General features: G+C 44.1%; 1 protein-coding gene across 3 annotated transcripts in view; it reads right to left on the reverse strand.

The window, feature by feature from the left end:
* LOC126457991 (axin) overlaps nucleotides 1–27,708 on the reverse strand; it is a 288,275-nt gene that overhangs the window by 62,956 nt on the left and 197,611 nt on the right. For all 3 annotated transcript variants that reach the window (XM_050094759.1, XM_050094758.1, XM_050094757.1), the window contains one exon: nucleotides 12,176–12,303. In XM_050094759.1, coding sequence (XP_049950716.1) covers nucleotides 12,176–12,303 — 128 coding nt within the window. The remainder of the gene's footprint in view (nucleotides 1–12,175; nucleotides 12,304–27,708) is intronic.

The raw sequence follows: 27,708 nt of genomic DNA on the forward strand, positions 1-27,708 counted from the left end.
TGAATAAGGAGACCATTGATCAAATCATCCAAAATGACAGACGTGTACGACACGACAGAGTGCTGAAATGACTCGTTTGTCATTGGGTAGTGTGGTATCACTGGTACAGTCACTAGGGTACAGAAAAATCTGTGCACATTGGGTGCCTAGGTTACTGACAAGAGAAATGAAAACAATGAGGAAGAAAGTGTGCGAGGGTCTCATGAAGACCGTTACTGAAAAGTGGAAACAGTGTTTTGACGGTGTTGTTACCCAGGATGAAACATGGTTGTTTTTGTCCGAACCTGAGAGCAAAACCTAATCCATGGAGTGGCGTCATCCGGGTTCCCCTCAGAAGAAGAAACCAAGACTTTCAAGAACAGCAGGCCGAAAGGTGATGGGCTCATTCTTCTGGGGTAAGTGTGGTGTCATTTTCATTGACTTTTTGGAATCTGGCTCCACAATTAACCGGGACCATTACTGTTTGTCATTGGACAAGCTGTGATGTACCATCAAGACCCACAGACCACAGCTTCAGGGTCACACCTCATCAGACTACACCATGACAATGCCAAGCCCCATACAGCCTTATGATGCAGGAGAAAATCATGAAAATGGATTGGAAAATATTTCCTCATTCTCCCTACAGTCTGGACATGGCTCCATCTGATTTTTATCTCTTTGGTGGTCTGAAGATCCACCTGTGAGGGAAAACATTTGATAGTGAGAAAGACCTTATTTCCTGTATCAAGCGATGGTGTAAAAGTCAATCCCCAGATTTTTACCAAAGTGCATTTACATCATGGAAAGAACATTGTGCCAGATGCGTCACAGCTGATGGAGGCTACATTGAGTAGGCTCAATGTATAGCTAAATGACCCAAGTATGTTCACAAAATATTTCATTCTCCTCCTGCAAAAAAGAAATAAATTAGAGACAACTGTGCAAAACTTTTTGAGCGCCCTTTGTACTTTTACCCTTGTTCTAACGTTAAAAAGTTATCTCATCTGCTTTCTGTACTAGCGTACTGTTATTAATGACCACAAAAATATAATTTTAACCCCACTTAATTTCTGATGCACCTCGTGTTTTTAATGTATTCATAAACACACTGCACCGTTTCACACTGGAGACATGTGTAGAAGTTCATTTACACTTCAATATTATGTTCCAAGTTATTAATTGCAACACGCGGCACTGTATGTGTCACTTACTAAAACTGTAATGAATATATTATGCACAAATTTTCATGTCCTTTTTATGAATTACATCCTGACTACTTTGAAAGAAGTTTTTGGTATTGGTGCTAAATATATTAATATGATATATCCTCCTATCTTCCCTGTAACTGTTAGTACAAGACACAAGATGTGCTTTGAAATGGTGTATCAATAGTACTGTAATATACTTCGTATTTACACTCTCTGAATGATAGTTACAGTTTTCTTATGCACACATCTGCACGTCATTACCATAAACAGCTGTGTTTAAGTGTGTTTCGTAGCTATGTATCACAAGGTTTGTTGTATCATTGTTACTGGTTAAATGTGGTGTTTCAATATTATACTAATGCTATAGTTCATGCAACCACTATCATTCTGTGCACTTAATACTTTAGGTGATGTACTCTGATGACTGTGCTATGCACAAATACCCATGGCATGTGGTTTTTGTACGGCTTGAGTAGAACAAGATACTTATGGGCCGGAAAAAATTCACATTTTGCGATAAATGTGAATACAGCTGCAGATTATGCTTCAAATGTGAAAATATGAAATTACCCACTAAGTGCTATATCAAAGTAAATTGTATCCAAATGAACTAATTTATCGAGATAGCTTTATTTTCTGCATATAAATATTGATAATTGATCTAATTTTCAATTACCAGTACTGCACATCGCCTGGTGAAGCCCAATTTGGAAAGATAATGTGTGTAAGAATGTGTTTGTAAAATACAAAGGGCATGAATGCATGTATCAGTGTCACACCACTGGTGAGAAGGAGAATGGTCTGTAAAAAGGGCCTGCACAATGTCAATATTTATTGACAATAGAAGTTTGTCAACTTTCAAAGTAATAAAGTGACCTCGTACCATCAATAATATAGACAAAAATTGTCTGCTGGGATTGTGGTTTTACTAAGTTAAGATGACTGGAATCAGAACCACAAACCTGAAAGATTTAATAAATTATTTTCCAATGAAATCTGTATCACACAAAAAGTTATTAATGTTTATAAAGGATAAAACAGAGAAGCAAAATAAATTAATGAGAAAGACAATCACAGCCAACAAGAGATTAGGAGTAACTTTGATGTTTCTGGCAACAAGTGGGTCATCCAAATGCTCCAAGTTCAGTTCTGTAATACCAACCTAGACAGTAAAATTCTATGGAAATCTGTAAAGCAGTTATATCTGCCTGCAAAGATACATTCAGGCAATTTCAGATAACTTGGTGAAACTGACATGCATTTTGCAGACCTCTTACTAGTTACAGCAGATACATGAAATATGTTCCCCAAAATGAGAGTGTTTTTCCATACTGCTATGCAATCAGGGTGTATACGTGGACAAGGAAAAAAAATTCCCGGATTTCGCGGTTAAAAATACACTTTCTCCCGGGTGAAATCATACTTTTTCCATGTATATTTTCCCTCAGAACTGCAAATCTTATCAAACCTTTGAATGGTTATGGTTTTATACACAGGCGTAGAATTTCCCGGAACTTTAGAAAACAAACCTTAGGGAAAAAGAGACATTTTGGAAATATCTTTGATGTGCAGCAACATGTACGCTGTGTATTTTTGTATTACGAAAGTATACATTGCAATTCCACCAAACACCACATGATACATTCTGAATCATTGAAATCGAGATTGCGATGCGCTTTCGTAAACCAGTCATAGCTCATGTCACGTGATCACGCCAGCCGATGACAGGAGTTATTCAGAGCCTGGGACACGTGATGTAGTCAGCCAATAGCAATATCACTGTTAAGTAGTGCGAACACACAAACAGAAAAAGTTAATGGTTTAAATTAATATACATAGTGTTGCTACATGAAACGCAAAGATTTCACATGTAATATTGGTCTATAAGATTAATACAGTGCAAGAGAAGCTAAGCTTTCACATATAATGTTGGTCTTTTATGCGTGTATTATAATTTAAGATATATCACACAAATCTGCCAGTAAAATTTTTAATAACAGCATAAATTTCTGATCTTCTGGGCTCAAAATTCATCTAAATGGCTCGTCATCAAAGAGGTGATTTTTAAATGACAGTGAAACGCTCTGTGATTTAAGAAATCCATCGTACATTCTCGCACATAGTTCCGGTATAACTGCCAGAATGGTACTTTGATGGTAACGCTTTTCAAACTACCATTCGGAATATTTTCCCGTGACCTGTTAGAAATAGGTTCGTTTCTACAGTTGCCAGAGAGCGCCAGATAACAGGCGTCACTGCGCTTGCGCAGCTACGATGTCATAGGGAGCCCATATGTCCATACGTGTAAAACATTACAAGATCTTACATTATGTCATAAAAGAAACAAGACATCAGAGGACACTCCAACAGCATCGGAATTTCGTGACCCATACTAATAGGTGCACATTTGTATGTCCAGATTCCCAGTGAAGTAGGCCACAACCTGTTATTAAGTTTTCAATGTGGTTTTCGGGATGCAAATTTTCTTGGAGTACCAGTAGGCCTACTGTGTTATCTCATGTTTGGTTCTTTATTATGGCTAGAAGCTGAAAACGTGACCTGAAATGCAGCGAACAGTGTGTGGAATTAAACACTTCGTTTCAAATATATTGTCTGCCTCAGCGGAAAAGTTTAATAAAAGAAAACTTCTTTAGCAAACCGACAAAAATGACTTCATTGTTCTGCAAGGCAATTAATGCTTGACTGTCATAAAGGTGGAAATAAAATAAAATCTGCAACTAATAACACATTTTAGCCTTCCATTATTATGTGAATGTATTTTAATTCACCTGATAGCTCCCGGCCACAGAAATCTGTTTTGTTTTCATTTGACACGAGAGCAGTAAATGAAGAGGAAACAGCAAAATCACTAAATGTAAACATGGGTCACGTGGAGACTACTTACTTCCCAAGTGTAACTCTGACTGCTCTGTGTATAAGCCCCGGATCTACTATATTTCCGAACCGGGGCAGTACCCCACCACTCACTCAAGCGTTTGAGATAGGACGCAAAAAAAAAAAAAAAAAAAAAAAAAAAAAAAAAAAAAAAAAAAAAAAAAAAAATAATATGTTCATTTTGTAGCGCACGTCTTTCTGAAGAGTTTGATGGATAAAACGTGTGTTCGAGAAATGTAGCACGTGTTATTTGGTCGTAAGTGTGCCAAAGTGCTGTGCCTCACCACCTCACACAGCATTCTTCTATCACACGTCACTCTACTTCGCTCTGTGGAATTGAAACGCGTAGATTTTTTAATGGTTGCCATCAAACCATATTCAAGACAGTGGAAATTAAAATGTTCCTGAGGTGCCTCTTCCACTCTTTATCCCCTATCAGTTAACAACTTGCTGCTTTGTGTGACATAAAATTAAATATAGGATACATAAACCCAGACAAGCAGGACAACACACATTTCTTCAATCCTTAACTCCTAGAATTTTTTCTCTCTAATCTTGCTACAGCTTTACATGGCGTGCTTTCCTTTCTGCAAAAGAATCTATTACCTCAAAGTTCGTCAAATGCTTTGCTACATGAAAAGTCGAAATGTCGTTGTCTAATGCTGAAAAAGCTGTTCATACAAATAGGACCCAAGATTGATGTGGTTTCCGGATCTGATTACATCTATTTTGTCACTGTCTGCTTGATAAAACAAACTAGGCCTTTTTAATACTGCAACAATTGTAACACACATCAAATAAACGAAACTGTTTTGGCACAAACGGTCTTTTTTGTAACGACAGAATAAAATTCACAGTGTACCAATATCAAACGCCTATTAGACCTATTACAAGCAAAAAGCTTTACGTTCGGAAATAGTTTCACACATCATTCATATGCTCCAGTTTTGCAAGTATGAAAACGAAAAGTAGTAGTACGAAAGTTTGTATAAAACTTGGAATCATCATATTGTTCCATAATTTGGGTGATATACCCATTTCTTCTCCTTCCTCTTTCTAACAAACAGTCTTGTTATCACTAATTCTGTAACTATTCCTGCCAATGTCAAAGCCAATGCGTTTTCCACACTTCTTCCAGAATAGAACTTAATGCGGCTGCTAGCCGGGGATTGTACATCTGGCCCTTACTAGTACGGCGATCTGGCCAAAAATTTTCTGTCAACATTTCATTTTCTTGGATACACAGAGAAGGTAATACGTAATCTTTTTTACCTGTTATGTATTTATTTCCACTCCTGTAGTCTGAATCTATGGATGTCACTAGTAATTATAACAACGCTCATCATTCGCAAACCTAATCAACCGCACAATCAGACAGTGGTTGGCATTCATCCGTTCGGCCTTACTCCGCTCAGCATGTATAGCCCCTTTTGTCTGTAGGAAAGTTTGTTTCTACATGCGACGAGGACTCTCCTGACGGAGACATCATATACACTATGCACACATTCACAAATCAACTTACCATTCATTCAGAAATCAACTTAGAACGTGTTCAAAAATGTTCAAAAACTGACAGGAATGCATTTCAAAGTCATATGAATAACGTGATAGACTAACGTGCGCTGAATGCTAGTCGCTTTGGGAAACTAGGTTTTACCCCCCTCAAGATATGAATTTAACGGAAGGGATTTCTGCATCGCATTGTGACCCGGGACAAAAAAATGGATTCATTACGATAACCCTACATGCAAAAAATCATGGGGATATCCTGGCCAAGCTTCCACGTCGACGGCCAAACCGAATATTCAAGATCCTGCTCTGCATTTGGTGGGATCAGCTCGGCGTCGTGTACTATGAGGTGTTAAAAACCAAGTGAAACAATTACAGGTGCTCGTTATCAAACGCATTAAAAGACAAACGGCTGAAATACAGCGAGAGGCACGATAAAGTGATTTTGCAGCATGACAATGCTTGACCCCACACTGCAAATGAGGTCAAAACGTACTTGGAAATATTAAAATGGGAAGTCCTACCCCACTCGCCGTATTCTCCAGACATTGCTCCCTCTGACTATCACCTGTTTAGATCAATGGTGCATGGCCTGGCTGAGCAACACTTCCGATCTCATGAAGAGGTCACAAATTGGATCGATTCGTGGATTGCTTCAAAAGATGAACCATTTCTTCGACGCAGGATTCATACCTTGTAATATTGGCAATATGTCACTCAGATGGTCAATATACAGACTGTTTGACATTATTATTGACTGTGTAAATGACCCTTAAGATACACACTCCATAATGCAATGCAATTCTCAGCCATGGAACCTTGCATCTTAAAACAAAGCGAGGTGTATGTTTGTCAGCTAGCTTAAGTCCAAAAGTTGATATAATGGAGAAACTTTTAATGTGGCAGGTGTTTTGAACTAAGCTTGCATCACATACTGCTCAAATACTTTTTTACAACGCTATGTCAACCTCATCAAGCAAATGCGTTGTAGCCATTCCTTTGCCTATTGTTTTCTTCTTTTACTCTGAAATGAGTGAGAAGACTAATCCTGGTCTATCACAAATTTCGTTTGGGACCCTCACAATACCAGAAAGGATTAGCAGCCCTGTGTCAGTTCATTTTCGACAGGTGAAAACAGAACATAGATGTAGGCTGCTGTCCTGCCAGAAGGAGGTGGGGCTCGTTTCCCCACACCCCTCCACCTCTTTGTTTATGCTCACGGTCATCTGTCAAAGTATAGTGTCCGCACTCTGCAGTATGGTGACTAGAAAACAAAACATATCGGCATACGTAGACTGCACTGAAATTCTTCCTCTACTTTGTGAATAGTCATTTCCTGCGCAGTTTCTATGCCAAGTGCCTTGTCAGTTTCACCAGTAGCATTGTCAAGCATGAGTAGCACAGTTATGATTGGCCAGAAAAGTTTGAAATTAATACTCTGCAGTTTTGTAGGAGAACTCTAGTTCGATTCCATATTTTTTCTGACACCATGAACCATGTTGTGCTATCCATAGATCCGTAAGAGTACAAGGGGGTGGAGATCTCTTCTGAACAGCATGTTGCAAGGCACCCCAGATATGCTCAATAATGTTTGTGTCTGGGGAGTTTGGTGGCCAGAGGAACTGCTTAAACTCAGAAGAGTGTTCCTGGAGCCACTCTGTAGCAATTCTGGACACGTGGGGTGTCACACTGTCCAGAGTCATATCTTGGCATGTCAGGGGTCCCATATAACTCCAACTGCACACACCCCACACCATTACAGAGACTCCACCAGCTTGAACAGTCCCCTGGTGACATACAGGGTCCATGGATTCATGAGGTTATCTCCATACCCATAAACATCCATCCGCTTGATACAATTTGAAATGAGACTCATCTGATCAAGGAACATGTTTCCAATGTTGGTGTTGAAGGGCCCATGCAAGGCGTACAGCTTAGTGTTGCAGTCATGAAGAGTATATGAGTGGCCCTTCGGCTCCAAAAGCCCTTATCGATGAAGCTCAGATAGTCATAGGTATGGAAAGCTGGCTAAAGCCGGACATAAGTTCGGCCGAAATTTTTTCAAGCGAACTAATAGTGTTTAGAAAGGATAGAGTAAATACAATTGGTGGTGGACTATTTATTGCTGTCAGAAGTAGTTTACCTTGCTGTGAAACAGAAGTAGATAGTTCTTGCGAAATAGTATGGGTAGAGGTTATACTTCACAATCGGACTAAACGATTAATTAGATTGTTTAACCAACCCCCCCCCCCCCGGACTCTGAAGATATAGTTGCTGAACAGTTCAAAGAAAACTTGAGTCTCATTTAAAATAGGTACCCAAATCATACAATTATAGTCGGTGGTGACTTCAATCTACCCTTGATAAGCTGGAAAAATTATACATTTAAAGCCGGCGGCAAGCATATAATGTCATCCGAAACTGTACTGAATGCTTTATCAGAAAATTATTTTGAACAATTAGTTCATGAGACCACTCAAAGCGTAAATGGTTGCTAAAGCATACTTAACCTCTTAGCAACAAGTAATACTGGACAAATAGGGAGTATCATGATGGATACAGGGATTAGCGACCACAAGACAGTTGCTGCTAGGCTGAATACTGTAACACCCACAACCATAAAGAAGAAACGCAAAGTACATCTATTTAAGAAAGTTGATAAAAATGCTCTTAATGCCTTTTTAAGAGACAGTCTTCACTCCTTCCGTTCTGATCACGTAAGCACAGAAAAGATGTGGAATGATTTCAAAAAGATAGTATCGATGGCAATTGAGAGATATATACCACATAAATTAATAAGTGATGGTACTGTTCCCCCATGGTACACAAAACAGTTCAGATTGCTGTTGCAGAAGTGACGAAAAAAGCATGCCAAATTTAAAAGAACACAAAATCCCCAAGATTGGCAAAGTTTTGCAGAAGTTCAAAAGATAGTGCGTACTTCAATGTGAGATTCTTATAATAATTTCCACAATCAAACACTGTCATGAAATCTGGTAGAAAACCCAAAGAGATTCTGGTCGCACATAAAGCACACCAGTGGCAAGACACAATCAATGCCTTCACTGCACGATAACAACTGTTAAGTTACTGATGACAGTGCCACTAAAGCAGAGTTATTAAACATGACAGTGCCACTAAAACAGAGTTATTAAACAGGGTTTTCCAAAACTCCTTCACCAAAGAAGATGAAGTAAATATTCCGGAATTCTAATCAAGAACAACTGCCAAGGTCAGAAACACAGAAGTAGATATCCTCGGTGTAGCAAAGCAGCTTAAATCACTTAATAAAGCCAAGGCCTCTGGTCCAGATTGTATACCAGTCAGGTTCCTCTCAGAGCATGCTGATACAATAGCTCCATATTTAGCAATTATATACAATCGCTCGCTCACAGAAATATCCATATCTAAAGACTGGAAAATTGCTCAAATCACACCAATACCCAAAAAGGGAAGTAGGAGCAATCCGCTGAATTACAGACACATATCACTAACATCTGCACTCCTGGAAATTGAAATAAGAACACCGTGAATTCTTTGTCCCAGGAAGGGGAAACTTTATTGACACATTCCTGGGGTCAGATACATCACATGATCACACTGACAGAACCACAGGCACATAGACACAGGCAACAGAGCATGCACAATGTCGGCACTAGTACAGTGTATATCCACCTTTCGCAGCAATGCAGGCTGCTATTCTCCCATGGAGACGATCGTAGAGATGCTGGATGTAGTCCTGTGGAACGGCTTGCCATGCCTGGCGCCTCAGTTGGACCAGCGTTCGTGCTGGACCTGGCGCCTCAGTTGGACCAGCGTTCGTGCTGGACGTGCAGCCCGCGTGAGACGCCGCTTCATCCAGTCCCAAACATGCTCAATGGGGGACAGATCCGGAGATCTTGCTGGCCAGGGTAGTTGACTTACACCTTCTAGAGCACGTTGGGTGGCACGGGATACATGCGGACGTGCATTGTCCTGTTGGAACAGCAAGTTCCCTTGCCGGTCTAGGAATGGTAGAACGATGGGTTCGATGACGATTTCGATGTACCGTGCACTATTCAGTGTCCCCTCGACAATCACCAGTGGTGTACGGCCAGTGTAGGAGACCGCTCCCCACACCATGATGCCGGGTGATGGCCCTGTGTGCCTCGGTCGTATGCAGTCCTGATTGTGGCGCTCACCTGCACGGCGTCAAACACGCATACGACCATCATTGGCACCAAGGCAGAAGCGACTCTCATCGCTGAAGACGACACGTCTCCATTCGTCACTCCATTCACGCCTGTCGCGACACCACTGGAGGCGGGCTGCACGATGTTGGGGCGTGAGCGGAAGACGGCCTAACGGTGTGCGGGACCGTAGCCCAGCTTCATGGAGACGGTTGCGAATGGTCCTCACCGATACCCCAGGAGCAACAGTGTCCCTAATTTGCTGGGAAGTGGCGGTGCGGTCCCCTACGGCACTGCGTAGGATCCTACGGTCTTGGTGTGCACCCGTGCGTCGCTGCGGTCCGGTCCCATGTCGACGGGCACGTGCACCTTCCGCCGACCACTGGCGACAACATCGATGTACTGTGGAGACCTCACGCCCCACGTGTTGAGCAATTCGGCGGTATGTCCACCCGGCCTCTCGCATGCCCACTATACGCCCTCGCTCAAAGTCCGTCAACTGCACATACGGTTCACGTCCACGCTGTCGCGGCATGCTACCAGTGTTAAAGGCTGCGATGGAGCTCCGTATGCCACGGCAAACTGGCTGACACTGACGGCGGCGGTGCACAAATGCTGCGCAGCTAGCGCCATTCGACGGCCAACACCGCGGTTCCTGGTGTGTCCGCTGTGCCGTGCGTGTGATCATTGCTTGTACAGCCCTCTCGCAGTGTCCGGAGCAAGTATGGTGGGTCTGACACACCGGTGTCAATGTGTTCTTTTTTCCATTTCCAGGAGTGTATTTGCAGTAGGGTTTTGGGACATACATTGTTTGAGTAGCCCTCCTAGATTGTTTGCAGATGATGCTGCCATTACCATCTTGTGAAGTCATCAGATGACCAAAACGAATTGCAAAACAATTTAGATAAGATATCTGTATAGTGCAAAAAGTGGCAATTGACCCTGAATAAAGAAAAGTGTGTAGTTATTCACACGAGAACTAAAAGAAGTCTGCTAAATTTTGACTACACGATAAGTCATACAAATCTGAAGGCTGTAAATTCAACTAAATACTTAGGGATTACAATTACAAATAATCTAAATTGGAACGATCACATAGATGATGTTGTGGGTAGAGCAAACCAAAGACTGCGATTCATTGGCAGAACACTTAGAAGGTGCAACAGGTCTACTAAACAGACTGCTTACACCACACTTGTCCACCCTATTCTAGAGTATTGCTGTGTGGTGTGGGATCCGCATCAGGTGGGACTGACGGGTGACATTGAGAAAGTTCAAAGACAGGCAGCTTGTTTTTTATTATTGCGAAATAGGGGAGACAGTGCCACAGACATGATGCGTGAATTGGATTGGCAATCATTAAAACAAAGGCATTTTTCGTTGTAACGGGATCTTCTCATGAAATTTGGACCACCAGTTTTCTCCCCCAATTACGAAAACATTCTGTTGGCACCCACCTACCTAGGGAGAAATGTTCATCATGATAAAATAAGAGAAATCTGTGCTCGTACAGAAAAATTTAAGTGCTCGTTCTTCCCTCGAGCCGTTCGAGAGTGGAACGGTTGAGAGACAGCTTGAAGGTGGTTCATTGGACCCTCTACCAGGCACTTTATTGTGAACAGTAGAGTAATCACGTAGATGTAGATGTTTCGTTGACTTGTGCACACAATGACACTTGTTGATGGCAAAGCACTGAAATCTGCAGCAATTTGTGGAAGGGTGCACTCCTCTGTCACATTGCAAAATTCTCTTCAGTCGTCACTGGTCTTGTTCTTGAAGGATATTTTTCTGGCCGCAGGGATGTTGGAGATTTGACATTTCAATGGATTCCTGATATTCACGGTACACTCGTGAAATGGTCGTACGGGAAAATCTCACTTCATTGCTACCTTGGAGATGCTGTGTCCCATCGCTGGTGTGCTGACTATTAACACCAAGTTCAAATTCACTTAAATCTTGATAAGCTGCCATTGTAGCAGCAGTAACCGATCTAACAACTGCACCAGACACTTGTTGTCCTATACAGGCATTGGCGACTGCAGTGTTGGATTTTACCTGTTTACATATCTCTGTATTTGAATACACTTGCTTATATCAGTTTCTTTGGTGCTTCAGTCTATTATCCTGTGTTCTGTGACAGAATTGAGCTGTTTAACACTAACCCTCAAATATCAAGCCAAAATAGTGGTCAGCCAGTGTTGCACTACTAGTGTAATGAATTTCATTGCCACCCTTATATAATCATTAGAAATGTCCCTCAACTGTGCTCTTGAGACTCAGAATGATCCTGCACGAGGCCAATTTCTTGTTCAAGTTCCAGTCTGTATGTCAGCATGTCACAGTGTAATATTACTGAGTAGCTATTAGTGTGTTATTCAGTTCCATAAAATATAACCATTGAAATTCACTAACTTTTACAGGTGCAAGTTGTCCTGCAGTAGGTGCACGTCTTCTCCCTTCAGGAGAATGAGGACGCGGTGACACCAGGCCAGGAGTCCGTGATGGTGTTGAATCAGACCATACTCTTAACACATGCTGATCTGTAAAAATGAATGAAAATGTACCATACTAGGACAAACATGGGAAAGTGTTAGGGTTAAAATTTTACAAAAATAAAAATTTTACATTTGTAATTATCTATACCAACAGACAAAGGAAATTAATGTGGATGGCAAAAGAAAAATTTTGAAATGTGATGCTCCATTTAGATAAATCACAAGCTGCTCTGGAGCATATCATTCTCCCCATCCCCCACCTTCTTCCCCCAAACACTGTAGGAAAGAGCTTGAACCCATAATACACTTTTGTCTTATATATTTACCAGACCACCTCAATAAATTCTGGAGTGGAAGAAATTACATATAATTTCTGGTGGGCTAACCGTGTACAGAGAACATATCGCAATGCCAGTACATCATTTCACCATATTCTGCTACTTTAAGGATTATTAGTGAATTAACTTTAACAATGAGAATACAACCTATCATGTTAACATTCTACATTAATCCCTAAGTAGAACAGAATGTCAATAGAGAAATTAAATGGGAAATAATAATAATAATAATAATAGATACCCCTTGGAGGCCCGAGAAAAGAATAGGCCTCTGGTATGTTCTGCCAGTCATAAAAGGCGACGAAAAGAACAAACCACTAATAGGGCTAACCCCCCTTTTAGTGTGATTAGTTGGTTCAGGACAGAACTAATGAAGCCTCGGACAAGCGCTGTCATGGTCGGGGACGACGCTTGAACCCTATGCCCGTTCACAATGGTAACGACACTGCTAGCCACACGGAAAATGATTTAAATCCAAATAGAGGTGTTTTGCAGGATATGCTTCCTGCAACCATTCTAGAAGGAAAACAAAGACAGAGGATGAGATGGTCAGATGAAGTTAACTGACACCTCATGTTCTGTTATTACCAAGCAACAAACTTAGGAACCATCACAACCTGATACAGATCACAAGTATACACAACATTTATTACCAGATACCCAGAACTAACATTTTTAACAGAACAACGACTAGCTGATCAGATCTGTGTAATAATACTAATAAAAAAAAACAGGATATCCCAGTCAGAATTAGAAAACATGAAACAACAAGTACAACAAATACTGGAACAAAATAATGTGCAATCAGAAGAAGAAGAAGAAGAAGAAGAAGAAGAAAATACAGTAATGGACTCAAACATCCCAGAGCAAACAAACAAAGGACAACACGCATCAAGTAAACAATCAGAGGAAAACGAAATCTTAAGACAGCCACCAGAACAAGCACAAATAGAACACGAAATGACACACGTTACATATAGAAGAAAAATTTCAGCTGACATACATCGAATACAAAGACACATTAGACCATTCTTGCATAGACCACCAAATAACCCACAAGTCGAAACAACAATAACAACTATCAACACAATCATACACAACAAAATAAATGAGAATACAACTATGGAAGAGTTACAACTACTGGTTTATATAGGAGCACTCACTACACTAAATATACACACTAGGCAGAGATCAGAACCAAGCAACACACAGAAGAAACCCACAAAACCAGCGTGGTAACACAGGCTACAGATCAGAATAGAAAAACTGAGAAAAGACATCGGACAGCTAACACAATTTATAAGAAATGAAATATCAGACAAAAAACGTAAAAGGCTAGGTAAAATCTCACAACAAGAAGCGATAGAGCAATTGGATGAAAAAAAGCAGAAATTACAAGCATTGGCCAAACGACTTAGAAGAAACAAAAAAAGTGAAAATAGAAGGAAACAAAACCAAACATTCAACAACATCCAAAAGAAATTTTACCAGACAATACATAACACACACATTAAAATAGACAATCCACCAAACATAACAGACATGGAACACTTCTGGAGCAACATATGGTCAAACCCGATACAACATAAGACATGCACGGTGGATACAAGCAGAAACAGACACATACAAGATGATACCATAAATGCCTGAAGTGATAATTTTGCAACATGAAGTCACCCAAGCAATTAATTCAACGCACAATTGGAAAGCCCCTGGAAAAGATAAAATAGCAAATTTCTGGCTAAAGAAGTTCACCTCAACACATTCACATCTAACTAAATTATTTAACAAGATGAATATAATAGAGGGAAACATTCCACATGGGAAAAATATACCTAAAAACAAAGATGATGTAACTTACCAAATGAAAGCGTTGGCATGTTGATAGACTACAAACAAACACAAACACACACACACGAAATTCAAGCTTTCGCAACCAATGGTTGCTTCATCAGGAAAGAGGGAAGGAGATGGAAAGACGAAAGGATGTGGGTTTTAAGGGAGAGGGTAAGGAATCATTCCAATCCCGGGAGTGGAAAGACTTACCTTAGGGGAAAAAAAGGAAAGGTATACACGCGCATGGGAGCGCACGCGCACGCACACACACACACACACACACACACACACACACACACACACACACACACACATATATACAGACACAAGCAGACATTCTGCTTGTATATATATATATATAGACACAAGCAGAATGTCTATATATATATATATATATATATATATATATATGTGTGTGTGTGTGTGTGTGTGTGCGCGCCCGCGCGCAAGTGTATACCTGTCCTTTTTTCCCCCTAAGGTAAGTCTTTCCGCTCCCAGGATTGGAATGACTCCTTACCCTCTCCCTTAAAACCCACATCCTTTCGTCTCTCCGTCTCCTTCCCTCTTTCCCGACGAAGCAATCATTGGTTGCAAAAGCTTGAATTTCGTGTGTGTGTTTGTGTGTCTATCAACATGCCAACGCTTTCGTTTGGTAAGTTACATCATCTTTGTTTTTAGATATAAATTATTTAACAGTTACATTGCAGACCCATACACAGTCCCTGATACACTTACGCAAGGAATAACTTATCTGAAACCTAAAGATTAAGCAGACACAGCAAACCCAGCTAAATATCGCCCCATAACATGCCTACCAACAATATACAAAATATTAACTTCAGTCATTACACAGAAATTAATGACACATACAACACAGAACAAAATTATAAATGAAGTACAAAAAGGCTGTTGCAAAGGAGCACGAGGATGTAAAGAGCAACTGATAATAGATGCAGAGGTGACATATCAAGCTAAAACTAAACAAAGGTCGCAACACTACGCATACATTGATTACCAAAAAGCTTTTGATAGTGTACCCCACTCATGGTTACTACAAATATTGGAAATATACAAAGTAGATCCTAAATTGATAGTTCCTAAACATAGTAATGAAAAATTGGAAAACCACACTTAATATCCAAACAAATTCAAATAATATCACATCACAGCCAATACAGATTAAGCGTGGAATATACCAAGGAGACTCATTAAGTCCTTTCTGGTTCTGCTTTGCTCTGAACCCACTATCCAACATGCTTCATAATACAAATTATGGATATAATATTACTGGAACATACCAGCACAAAATCACGCAATTGCTATACATGGATGATCTAAAACTACTGGCAGCAACAAATCAACAACTCAACCAATTACTAAAGATAACAGAAGTATTCAGCATTTGGAACAGACAAATGTAAGAAAAATAGCATAGTCAAGGGAAAACACACTAAACAATAACATTACATATTGAAACTTCCTGGCAGATTAAAACTGTGAGCTGGACCGAGACTCGAACTCAGGACCTTTGCCTTTCGCGGGCAAGTGCTCTACGAACTGAGCTACCCAAGCACGACTCACGTCCTGTCCTCACAGCTTTACTTCCGCCAGTAAGAAAGGATATTTCAAGAGTGGTTTTTTTTTTTTTTTTTTTTTGGGGGGGGGGGGGGGGGGGGGGTGTGTTAAGGGCGCTCAACTACTGAGGTCATTAGCGCCCAGTCACAATTGTTAGAGCACATAGAATCTAGTAAAACTCAAGGGAGGGAGACACCAGAAAGTTCTTACAGAAATGCAGATAAAATAAGTGAAGGAGTTAGATGTCTTTGGACAAGCCAGTCAAAGTAACGAAACGAAGAACACGAGCAGCTGCTCGAGCGTCATCAGCTAAAATATCCTGTAAAGTAGATGGCAGAGACAGGACAACACAAGATTGACTAAAACGGGGACATGACAATAAAACATGGCGCACTGTTAATGCATGACCACAAGGGCACTGCGGGGCTGGGTCACCGGAGAGCAGGTAGCGGTGGCTAAACCGGCAATGCCCAATCCGCAACCTGGTCAGAAGGACCTCTTCTCGCCGAGATGGTCGGGAGGAGGTTGTCCAAGCAGTTGGGAACGGTTTTACTGCCCAGAGCTTGTTTCCTTGAAGTGATGACCAAGTATCCCACCACAAAGACACAAGCCTCTTACAAACAACCCCACTAATGTCAGAGGACGGGACACAATGGGAGGCTGGCCGAGGCAGGAGGACTGCAGCCTTGGCTGCAGCATCAGCAGCCTCATTCCCAGGCACTCCTACATGGCCAGGAACCCACAGAAAGCTTACAGGAGAGCCATCAGCAGCAGAAGAATGGAGGGACTGCTGGATCCGTTGCACCAAGGGATGGACCGGATATGGAGCTCCAAGGCTCTGAAGAGCACTGAGTGAATCAGAGCAGAGTACATACGATGAATGGCGGTGGCGGCGGGCATACTGAACGGCCAGATGGAGAGCAAAAAGCTCGGCCGTAAAGCTGGAACACTGGTCGAGGTGCCGGTATTTAAAGGTGCCGGCCCCGACGACAAAGGCACAGCCGACACCATCGTCAGTTTTGGAGCCATCAGTGTAAATAAAGGTGTGACTGGCAAGTCGCGCACGAAGTTCGACAAACCGTGAGCAATACACTGCAGCCGGAGTACCCTCCTTCGGGAGCGAGCTGAGGTCGAGATAGATATGAACCGGAGCCTGGAGCCACGGTGGTGTCGGGCTCTCACCCTCTCTGAAGGTGGTAGGGAGGGCCAAATCCAATTGTCAAAGCAGGCGACGAAAGCGGACTCCAGGGGGCAGCAGGGCAGACACATATAACCCATACTGACAGTCGAGAGAATCGGTGAAGAAGGACTGATAAGAGGGGTGGTCGGGCATTGACAACAGCCAGCAGGCATACCGACAAAGCAGTACATCACGCCGATAGGTCAATGGTAATTCGGCAGCTTCAGCATAAAGACTCTCGACGGGACTAGTGTAGAATGCTCCGGTCGCAAGACGTAACCCCCAAGGGTGGATGGAGTTGAGACGGCGTAAGAGGGATGGCCGAGCAGACGAGTAGACGATGCTCCCATAATCCAGCTTTGATCGGACTATGGACTGATACAAGCGAAGCAGGACAGTGCGATCCGCTCCCCAAGATGAACCACTAAGAACTCTGAGGACATTAAGGGAACGTGTACAACGGGCAGCCAAATAAGAGACGTGCGGAGACCAACAAAGTTTCCTGTCCAGTGTGAGCCCTAGAAACTTAGTTGTTTCCACGAATGGTAGAACAACGGGACCGAGATGTAAGGATGGCAGAAGGAATGCTTTATATCGCCAAAAGTTGATGCAAACCATCTTCTCTTCAGAGAACCGGAAGCCATTTGCCACTCTCCATGAGTAGAGGCTGTCTAGACAACGCTGAAGGCAACGCTCCAGGAGGCATGTTCTCTGCGCACCGCAGTAGATCGCGAAGTCATCGACAAAAAGAGAGCCTGAGACATTAGGTGGAATGCAATCCATAACTGGATTGATCGCTATGGCAAAAAGGGCTACGCTCCAGACGGAGCCCTGAGGCAATCCGTTCTCCTGGAGGAAGACATCGGACAATACGGAACCCACACCTACCCTAAACTTTCAATCTGTTAAAAAGGAATCAATAAAAAGGGGCAGACGACCGCGTAGACCCCACCTGTGCATAGTGCGGAGGATACCTCCTCTCCAACAGGTATTATAAGCCTTCTCCAAATCGAAGAACACGGCTACCGTTTGGCGCTTTCGCAAAAAGTTGTTCATGATAAATGTCGACAAGGTCACAAGGTGGTCAACAGCGGAGCGACGGCGACGAAAGCCGCATTGAACATTGGTAAGTAGCCGTCGAGATTCAAGAATCCAAACTAACCGAGCGTTAACCATGCGCTCCGTCACCTTACAGACACAGCTTGTAAGAGAAATGAGGCGGTAACTAGAAGGAAGGTGTCTATCCTTCCCGGGTTTGGGTATAGGAACAACGACGGCGTCACGCCAATGCATGGGGACTTGACCTTCGGTCCAGACGTGATTGTGGGTACGAAGAAGGAAGCTTTTGCCTGCCGGAGAAAGGTGGGCCAGCATCTGAACGTGAATGGCATCTGGTCCCGGAGCAGAGGACCGGGACAGCGCAAGTGCACATTCGAGTTCCCGCATAGTAAAGGGGGCATTATAATTTTCCAGGGTGGTAATGGGTGGAGCTTGAAACCTCCGCGAAAAAGCGGCCGAAGGCGTTGGAGACATCCACAGGATCAACATGGACCTCATGACCTGAAGTCAGGCCAGGTACCAAGGAGTGGGCCTTAATGCCCGACAGCCGGCGCAGGCCACCCCAGACGACAGAAGAGGGAGTAAAACTGTTAAAGGAGCTGATGAAAGAGGCCCAACAAGCCTTTTTGCTGTCTTTGATGACTCTACGGCATTGCGCTCGGAGTCGTTTGTATCCAACACAATTCGCCAACGTAGGATGGCGGCGAAAGGTGCGTAAAGCACGCCGTCGGGCACGGACAGCATCTCTACAAGCCTCATTCCACCAGGGGATGGAAACGCGACGTGAATAAGAGGTAGTACGAGGAACGGAACGTTCAGCAGCATTGATGATAACAGCCGTGAGGTATTCGACCTGACTGTCACAACTGAGAAAATCGTGGTCCGGAAAGGTCGCCAGGGAGGAGTAAAGTCCCCAGTCAGCTTTCGGTATGTTCCAGCTCGAAGGACGTGGGGATGGGGTGTGGTGCAGGAGACGAACGACACAGGGGAAGTGGTCGCTCGAATAGGTGTCAGAAAGAACATACCACTCAAACCGACGGGCAAGAGTGGTAGAACAGATCGAGAGGTCCAAGTGGGAGTAGGTATGAGTAGAGTCCGAGAGGAAAGTTGGGGCGCCAGTATTGAGGCAGACAAGATTGAGATGGTTGAAGACATCCGCCAAGAGTGAGCCTCTTTGACAGGATGCAGGAGAGCCCCAAAGGGGATGATGAGTATTGAAGTCGCCAAACAATAAAAACGGCGGAGGAAGCTGAACAATTAGGTGCATCATGTCAGCCCAACTAACTGCGGATGATGACGGAGTGTAGACGGTACAAACGGAAAAAGTAAAGGCAGAAAGAGTAATACGGACAGCTATTGCTTGGAGTGGGGTGGTCAATGGGATGGGATGGTAATACACATCGTCCCGAACGAGCAACATGACCCCACCATGAGCTGGAATACCGTCCACAGGGGTGAGGTCAGACCGCTCCGATGTAAAGTGGGTAAAAGCAATACGGTCAGTTGGGCGCAACTTGGTTTCCTGGAGACCGAGGACAAGCGGACAGTGCAGGCGGAGGAGCAGTTGTAATTCCTCCCGGTTAGATCGAATACCTCTGATGTTCCAATGTAACAAAGCCATCACTAGTCAGAAAAAAGGGGGAACGAAACGGGTGAAGAGCTGGTCACCTCGACGGCCGCGGAGGGCCAGGTTTCGAGGGAACAACACTACAACCGGCGGGAGGCGGATCCTGTTCCATCGAGTCGTCGCCAGCTGCGGCCGCTTTCCCGGGTTGCGTAGGAGGGGCAGCATCATTCGCCGACAAGAGGCCAGCTGAGTGCCTGGCAGAAGAGCGTCCCGGCGAAACTGAGGACGGCCGGGAGCAGCGACTCACGGATGGAGCGTCAGACGAAACGCGCCGGGGTGGAGAGGGGATAAAGACTTCTTCTTGGAGGCCTTCTGGGAAGTCCGATGAGGCATGGGGATGGTGGGCTGGACCCGAAGAAGGTTCTCACGCGCGGGGTCCGTTTTGGAACGCCGGAACTCGGAAGCCGGGGTCTGGAACGTTTCCCCGATGGGCGCCTGAGAAGAGGATCGCTGCTCAGGCGGCGGAGGGGGAGGAGGAGGAAGGGTGGCCCCTGGGGCAGAGGGGGCAGGGGGATTTGGAAGGGAGGGATTTGGGAGGCGGAGGCATAGACCCCGGATAGGGTGAGGAGGTGGAGGGGGGACAGGATAGGGGTGAGGATACTGTGGAAGGAGTGGACACGACTGAGGCAAACGAAGTTGTCAACGTCACGGGATGGAGGCGGTCATACTTCTTCCTGGCCTCAGAATAAGAGAGGCGATCCAAAGTTTTTAATTCTTGAATCTTCTTCTCCATCTGATACGCGGGGCAGTCTGAAGATCTAGGCGAGTGGATGCCAGGACAATTGACGCACCGAGGTGGTGGGGTGCATGTATGTTCCTCACGAAGAGGACGTCCACAATCGCCACAAAGGGGCTCAGCCTCACACCGTGATGACATGTGCCCAAAGCACAAACACCGAAAGCAGCGCATAGGAAGCGGGACGTAAGGTCGCACGTCGCACCGGTAGCACATCACCTTTACCTTCTCCGGGAGAACGTCCCCCTCGAAGGCGAGGATAAAGGCCCCGGTGTCGATGCGACGGTCTTTGGGGCCGCGCTGAACTCGCCGGACGAAATGCACGCCTCGGCGCTCCAGGCTGGCCCTGAGCTCCTCATCAGATTGCAGCAGGAGGTCCCGATGAAAAATAACCCCCTGCGTCCTATTCAGTGCCAGATGCGGGACAATGGGCACTGGGATGTCCCCTAGTCGGTCGCACGCCTGGAGCGCCGCCGACTGAGTGGCGGAGGTGGTCTTTATAAGAATGGACCCCGAACGCATTTTACTGAGAGCCTCGATTTCCCCGAACATGTCCTCGATGTGCTGGACTAAGAACATGGGATTGGCGAACGTCCCCCCATCGGTCCGAGAACAGACTAAATAGCGGGGGAAGTACTTCGCCCCAAGCCGGCGGGCCTGTCGTTCCTCCCAGGGAGTGGCCAAGGGGGAAAGGGCAGGAGAACCAGAACCAGAGACAGTACCTTTCTTTTTAAAAGACTCGGCCACATAGCGACCCAATACATGTTGACGTTTCATCTGCGAAACGTCCGCCCCGATACCACCCACTCCGACCAAGGGCTCTCCCCACGGGCGCCACCCAGCCTCAGCAAGGGCCACCTGGCAGGATGACCGTTGCCGGGAGTCCTGATGCCCCAAGGAGACGGGCATCTACTCCTTGGCTGACGTGGGGAGGGTGTAGCTCAGGTATCGGCAGTACGATCCCTGTGTTGTCAGGGGGCTACAACCTAGAGGGTACATGACGACCCCACCACAACGGGCTGGCTACTGTGCTGGATTTCGGGTGCCATGGAAAGTCCATCATGATCGTAGGTGCAGATGGGGATGCACTATGGGCATAACTTGTGCAACCCATCAGGCTTTTAGGCCCAATTTGAGGAATAGTGGGTTTGGTGACAACGCCATTACAATGCTGAGTGCCAAGGTCTTAGTGCACTGAGGACCAGTGAGACACCACGTAAGGCCTCCTTCCCCAAAAGGCTCGTACTTGTGTAGAATTTTGAAAAATGGAGGTCAAACCCCAAGGGGGACCATCACATGAAAGGCCGAAACAGTTGAAACTCCTTTTAGTCGCCTCTTACGACAGGCAGGAATACCTCGGGCCTATTCTTACCCCGGACCCGCAGGGGGATATTTCAGGAGTGCTAGTTCTGCAAGGTACGCAGGAGAGCTTCTGTAAAGTTTGGAAGGTAGGAGGCGAGGTACTGGCAGAAGTAAAGCTGTGAGGATGGGGTGTGAGTCATGCTTGGGTAGCTCAGTTGGTAGAGCACTTGCCCGTGAAAGGCAAAGGTCCCGAGATCGAGTCTCGGTCCGGCACACAGTTTTAATCTGCCAGGAAGTTTCACATCAGCGCACACTCTGCTGCAGAGTGAAAATCTCATTCTAGATTACATATTGGATAACCACAGCGACTGTGTAGAATGGAAAAAACAGATGCCTATAAATATCTAGGATACAGACAAAAAATAGGAATAGATAATACAAATATTAAAGAAGAACTAAAAGAAAAATATAGACAGACTAACAAAAACACTGAAAACATAACTGACAGCAAGAAACAAGGCAAAAGCTATAAATACTTATGCTATACCAATATTGACCTACTCATTTGGAGTAGTGTAATGGAGAAACACAGACCTAGAAGCACTTGACACACTTACACGATCACAATGCCACAAATACAGAATACATCACATACATTCAGCAACAGAAAGATTAACATTAAGCAGAAAGGAAGGAGGAAGGGGATTTATCGACATAAAAAAACCTACATTATGGACAGGTAGACAATTTAAGAAAATTCTTTATAGAACGAGCAGAAACTAGCAAAATACACAAAGCAATCACTTTTAAGGTGCGTTTACACTGCGATTTGTATCGGCACGTGTATGAGATACATGTTTATGCGACTTTGCGACATGTATCGCGACTTTTATGAGTTGACAAGTATCAACCTCATACATGTATGAGCGTGCGTTTACACTGGTTGGTATGTATCACTGTGCGATAGCTTCCGACGACGATTTGGAAGATTTCACATTTTTATGTGCTGATACACTTGCTCTTTTGGAAGATGATAGGAAGAAAAGGCGGAGGAAGCTTAGATGGTGGCACAGAGAGTTCCTCGCGAATTAACGCTAGAGGATGGCGCATATTTTAGAAATTATGTTAGGATGAGTATGCAGGATTTCCGCGGTTTGTTATCACTTGTGGCTCCTCTTGTGTCCAAAACCAACACAAACTTTCGGGAAGCGATTCCACCAGAGGATCAGTTGGCAGTAACACTCCGTTTTTTAGCCACTGGGGATTCCTCGTAAAACGAAGATTTCATGACAAAAAATTTGCATTGTCGCGTGATTGCTAATGCCAACGTCTCACACACGATTGTCGGCATCCGTTGTCAACATTATCACGCGAGGCCGCCGGAATAATAGCAAAACATTGATATACGTGCCAGATGCATGAAAAAATTATATAATGTATTACATACTCTATATAATGGAAGGAAACATTCCACGTGGGAAAAATTATATATAAAAACAAAGATGAGGTGACTTACCGAACAAAAGCGCTGGCAGGTCGATAGACACACAAACAAACACAAACATACACACAAAATTCAAGCTTTCGCAACAAACTGTTGCCTCATCAGGAAAGAGGGAAGGAGAGGGGAAGACGAAAGGAAGTGGGTTTTAAGGGAGAGGGTAAGGAGTCATTCCAATCCCGGGAGCGGAAAGACTTACCTTAGGGGGAAAAAAGGACAGGTATACACTCGCACACACGTACATATCCATCCACACATACAGACACAAGCAGACATATTTAAAGACAAAGAGTTTGGGCAGAGATGTCAGTCGAGGCAGAAGTGTAGAGGCAAAGAAGTTGTTGAAAGACAGGTGAGGTATGAGTGGCGGCAACTTGAAATTAGCGGAGATTGAGGCCTGGCGGATGACGAGAAGAGAGGATATACTGAAGGGCAAGTTCCCATCTCCGGAGTTCGGATAGGTTGGTGTTGGTGGGAAGTATCCAGATAACCCGGACGGTGTAACACTGTGCCAAGATGTGCTGGCTGTGCACCAAGGCATGTTTAGCCACAGGGTGATCCTCATTACCAACAAACACTGTCTGCCTGTGTCCATTCATGCGAGTGGACAGTTTGTTGCTGGTCATTCCCACATAGAATGCATCACAGTGTAGGCAGGTCAGTTGGTAAATCACGTGGGTGCTTTCACACGTGGCTCTGCCTCTGATCGTGTACACCTTCCGGGTTACAGGACTGGAGTAGGTGGTGGTGGGAGGGTGCATGGGACAGGTTTTGCATCGGGGGCAGTTACAAGGATAGGAGCCAGAGGGTAGGGAAGGTGGTTTGGGGATTTCATAGGGATGAACTAACAGGTTACGAAGGTTAGGTGGACGGCGGAAAGACACTCTTGGCGGAGTGGGGAGGATTTCATGAAGGATGGATCTCATTTCAGGGCAGGATTTGAGGAAGTCGTATCCCTGCTGGAGAGCCACATTCAGAGTCTGGTCCAGTCCCGGAAAGTATCCTGTCACAAGTGGGGCACTTTTGTGGTGGTTCTGTGGGGGATTCTGGGTTTGAGAGGACGAGGAAGTGGCTCTGGTCATTTGCTTCTGTACCAGGTCGGGAGGGTAGTTGCGGGATGCGAAAGCTGTTTTCAGGTTGTTGGTGTAATGATTCAGGGATTCCGGACTGGAGCAGATTCGTTTGCCACGAAGACCTAGGCTGTAGGGAAGGGACCGTTTGATGTGGAATGGGTGGCAGCTGTCATAATGGAGGTACTGTTGCTTGTTGGTGGGTTTGATGTGGACGGACGTGTGAAGTTGGCCATTGGACAGGTGGAGGTCAACGTCAAGGAAAGTGGCATGGGATTTGGAGTAGGACCAGGTGAAACTGATGGAACCAAAGGAGTTGAGGTTGGAGAGGAAATTCTGGAGTTCTTCTTCACTGTGAGTCCAGATCATGAAGATGTCATCAATAAATCTGTACCAAACTTTGGGTTGGCAGACTTGGGTAACCAAGAAGGCTTCCTCTAAGCGACCCATGAATAGGTTGGCGTACGAGGGGGCCATCCTGGTGCCCATGGCTGTTCCCTTTAATTGTTGGTATGTCTGGCCCTCAAAAGTGAAGAAGTTGTGGGTCAGGATGAAGCTGGCTAAGGTGATGAGGAAAGAGGTTTTAGGTAGGGTGGCAGGTGATCGGCGTGAAAGGAAATGCTCCATTGCAGCGAGGCCCTGGACGTGCGGAATATTTGTGTATAAGGACGTGGCATCAATGGTTACAAGGACGGTTTCCGGGGGTAACAGATTGGGTAAGGATTCCAGGCGTTCAAGGAAGTGGTTGGTGTCCTTGATGAAGGATGGGAGACTGCATGTAATGGGTTGAAGGTGTTGATCTACGTAGGCAGAGATACGTTCTGTGGGGGCTTGGTAACCAGCTACAATGGGGCGGCCGGGATGATTGGGTTTGTGGATTTTAGGAAGAAGGTAGAAGGTAGGGGTGCGGGGTGTCGGTGGGGTCAGGAGGTTGATGGAGTCAGGTGAAAGGTTTTGCAGGGGGCCTAAGGTTCTGAGGATTCCTTGAAGCTCCGCCTGGACATCGGGAATGGGGTTACCTTGGCAAAATTTGTATGTGGTGTTGTCTGAAAGCTGACGCAGTCCCTCAGCCACATACTCCTGACGATCAAGTACCACGGTCGTGGAACCCTTGTCCGCCGGAAGAATGACGATGGATCGGTCAGCCTTCAGATCACGGATAGCCTGGGCTTCAGCAGTGGTGATGTTGGGTGTAGGATTAAGGTTTTTTAAGAAGGATTGAGATGCAAGGCTGGAAGTCAGAAATTCCTGGAAGGTTTGGAGAGGGTGATTTTGAGGAAGAGGAGGTGGGTCCCGCTGTGATGAGGCAACAGTTTGTTGCGAAAGCTTGAATTTTGTGTGTATGTTTGTGTTTGTTTGTGTGTCTATTGACCTGCCAGCGCTTTTGTTCGGTAAGTCACCTCATCTTTGTTTTTATATATAGTATTACATACTCTGATATATATAAATCTTTTAGCTTCACTTCTTGGGATAAAACTTGCACAATGGCCTCGCAAACACGAAGAATAATGTTGCATATGGCACTTTTTGATATTCATGCAGATACATTAACGTTGAAACGACAGTCGGCACCTTCAAAACTCAAACAGCCGCCAAAGAGCCTGGTATTACGCATGCGCTAATCGTCGAAATAAGCGGCAGTCGACAAGACGACAGGAAATGATAGTACTGCGCATGCGCGAGTTCTTCAAATGTTGCTCACACATGTCGCGTATATGGCCAAAAAGCGATATACAAAATGTATACGCGACATGTATGAGCTCAAGGGTCCGCATACAAGTTCCGTGACTTTTTGTATGAGGTGATGTATCGCGACATGTCAAATTGACATGTCACTCATACATGTCACGATACATGTATCCCAGTGTAAACGTACCTTTATAAATACATCGGCTACACCATTGCAATTTCATAACCACTTCTACAACCCTTTAGATCACATAACATCAACAGATACGAAGAAAGTAAATTGGAAAAAGAAAACACTACATGGCAAGCACCCGTATTATCTAACACAGCCACACATCGATCAAGACGCATCCAACACTTGGCTAAGAAAAGGCAATATATACAGTGAGACGAAAGGATTCATGATTGCAATACAGGATCAAACAATAAACACCAGATATTACAGCAAGCATATTATTAAAGATCCCAATACCACAACAGATAAATGCGGACTTTGCAAACAACAAATAGAAACCGGATGTACAATACTAGCAAATACAGAATACACCAGAAGACATGGCAATGTAGCAAAAATAATACATCAACAACTTGCATACAACATAAACTAATAAAACAACATGTTCCCACATACAAGTATGCACCACAAAATGTACTGGAGAATGATGAATACAAATTATACTGGAACAGAACCATTATAACAGATAAAACAACACCACATAACAAACCTGACATCATACTCACCAATAAAAAGAAGAAATTAACACAACTAATTGAAATATCCATACCCAATACAACAAATATACAGAAGATAACAGGAGAAAAAATTGAAAAATACATCCAACTGGCTGAGGAAGTCAAGGACATGTAGCATCAGGATAAAGTTGACATTATACCAATTACACTATCAACTACAGGAGTCATACCACACAATATCCACCAGTACATCAACACAATAACAGGTACATCAAAACATATATATACAACTACAGAAATCTGTAATTATTGATACATGTTCCATTACCCGAAAGTTCCTAAATGCAATGTAACATATACCGTACAGTAACAGTAAAAGGAAGTCACGCTTTATCAAGGTCTATGTCACTTTCCATTTTTAACCAGACGTAACGTCTGAGAAAGGAAAGAAATAATAATAGATGGCCAATTGAGACAAATCTGGTGGCTGGTTGTAAGTAGGCCCTTGAGAGGTGTGGACAATGATTCTATTGACACACACACACACACACACACACACACACACACACACACACACACACAGAGAGAGAGAGAGAGAGAGAGAGAGAGAGAGAGAGAGAGAGAGACATGAAACATACATAAGTAGAATACTACATAGTAGGCATTTTTCACCAAAGACGGCCTAATTTTGGCAAGTGAAGAATCACTTGAAAAGAGGCTGATTTTCTATGGATAAATTTTGTTTTTCTATGGGGACTGATTAAAGAATAAGTTTAAAAAAGTACAATAAGCAAGGTTTCAGGTGTAATATTCAATAACTTCAGGTATCATGCACCCAAGACAA

This window comes from Schistocerca serialis, chromosome 2, assembly GCF_023864345.2.
Source record: "Schistocerca serialis cubense isolate TAMUIC-IGC-003099 chromosome 2, iqSchSeri2.2, whole genome shotgun sequence".
Taxonomy (NCBI): Eukaryota; Metazoa; Arthropoda; class Insecta; order Orthoptera; family Acrididae; genus Schistocerca; species Schistocerca serialis.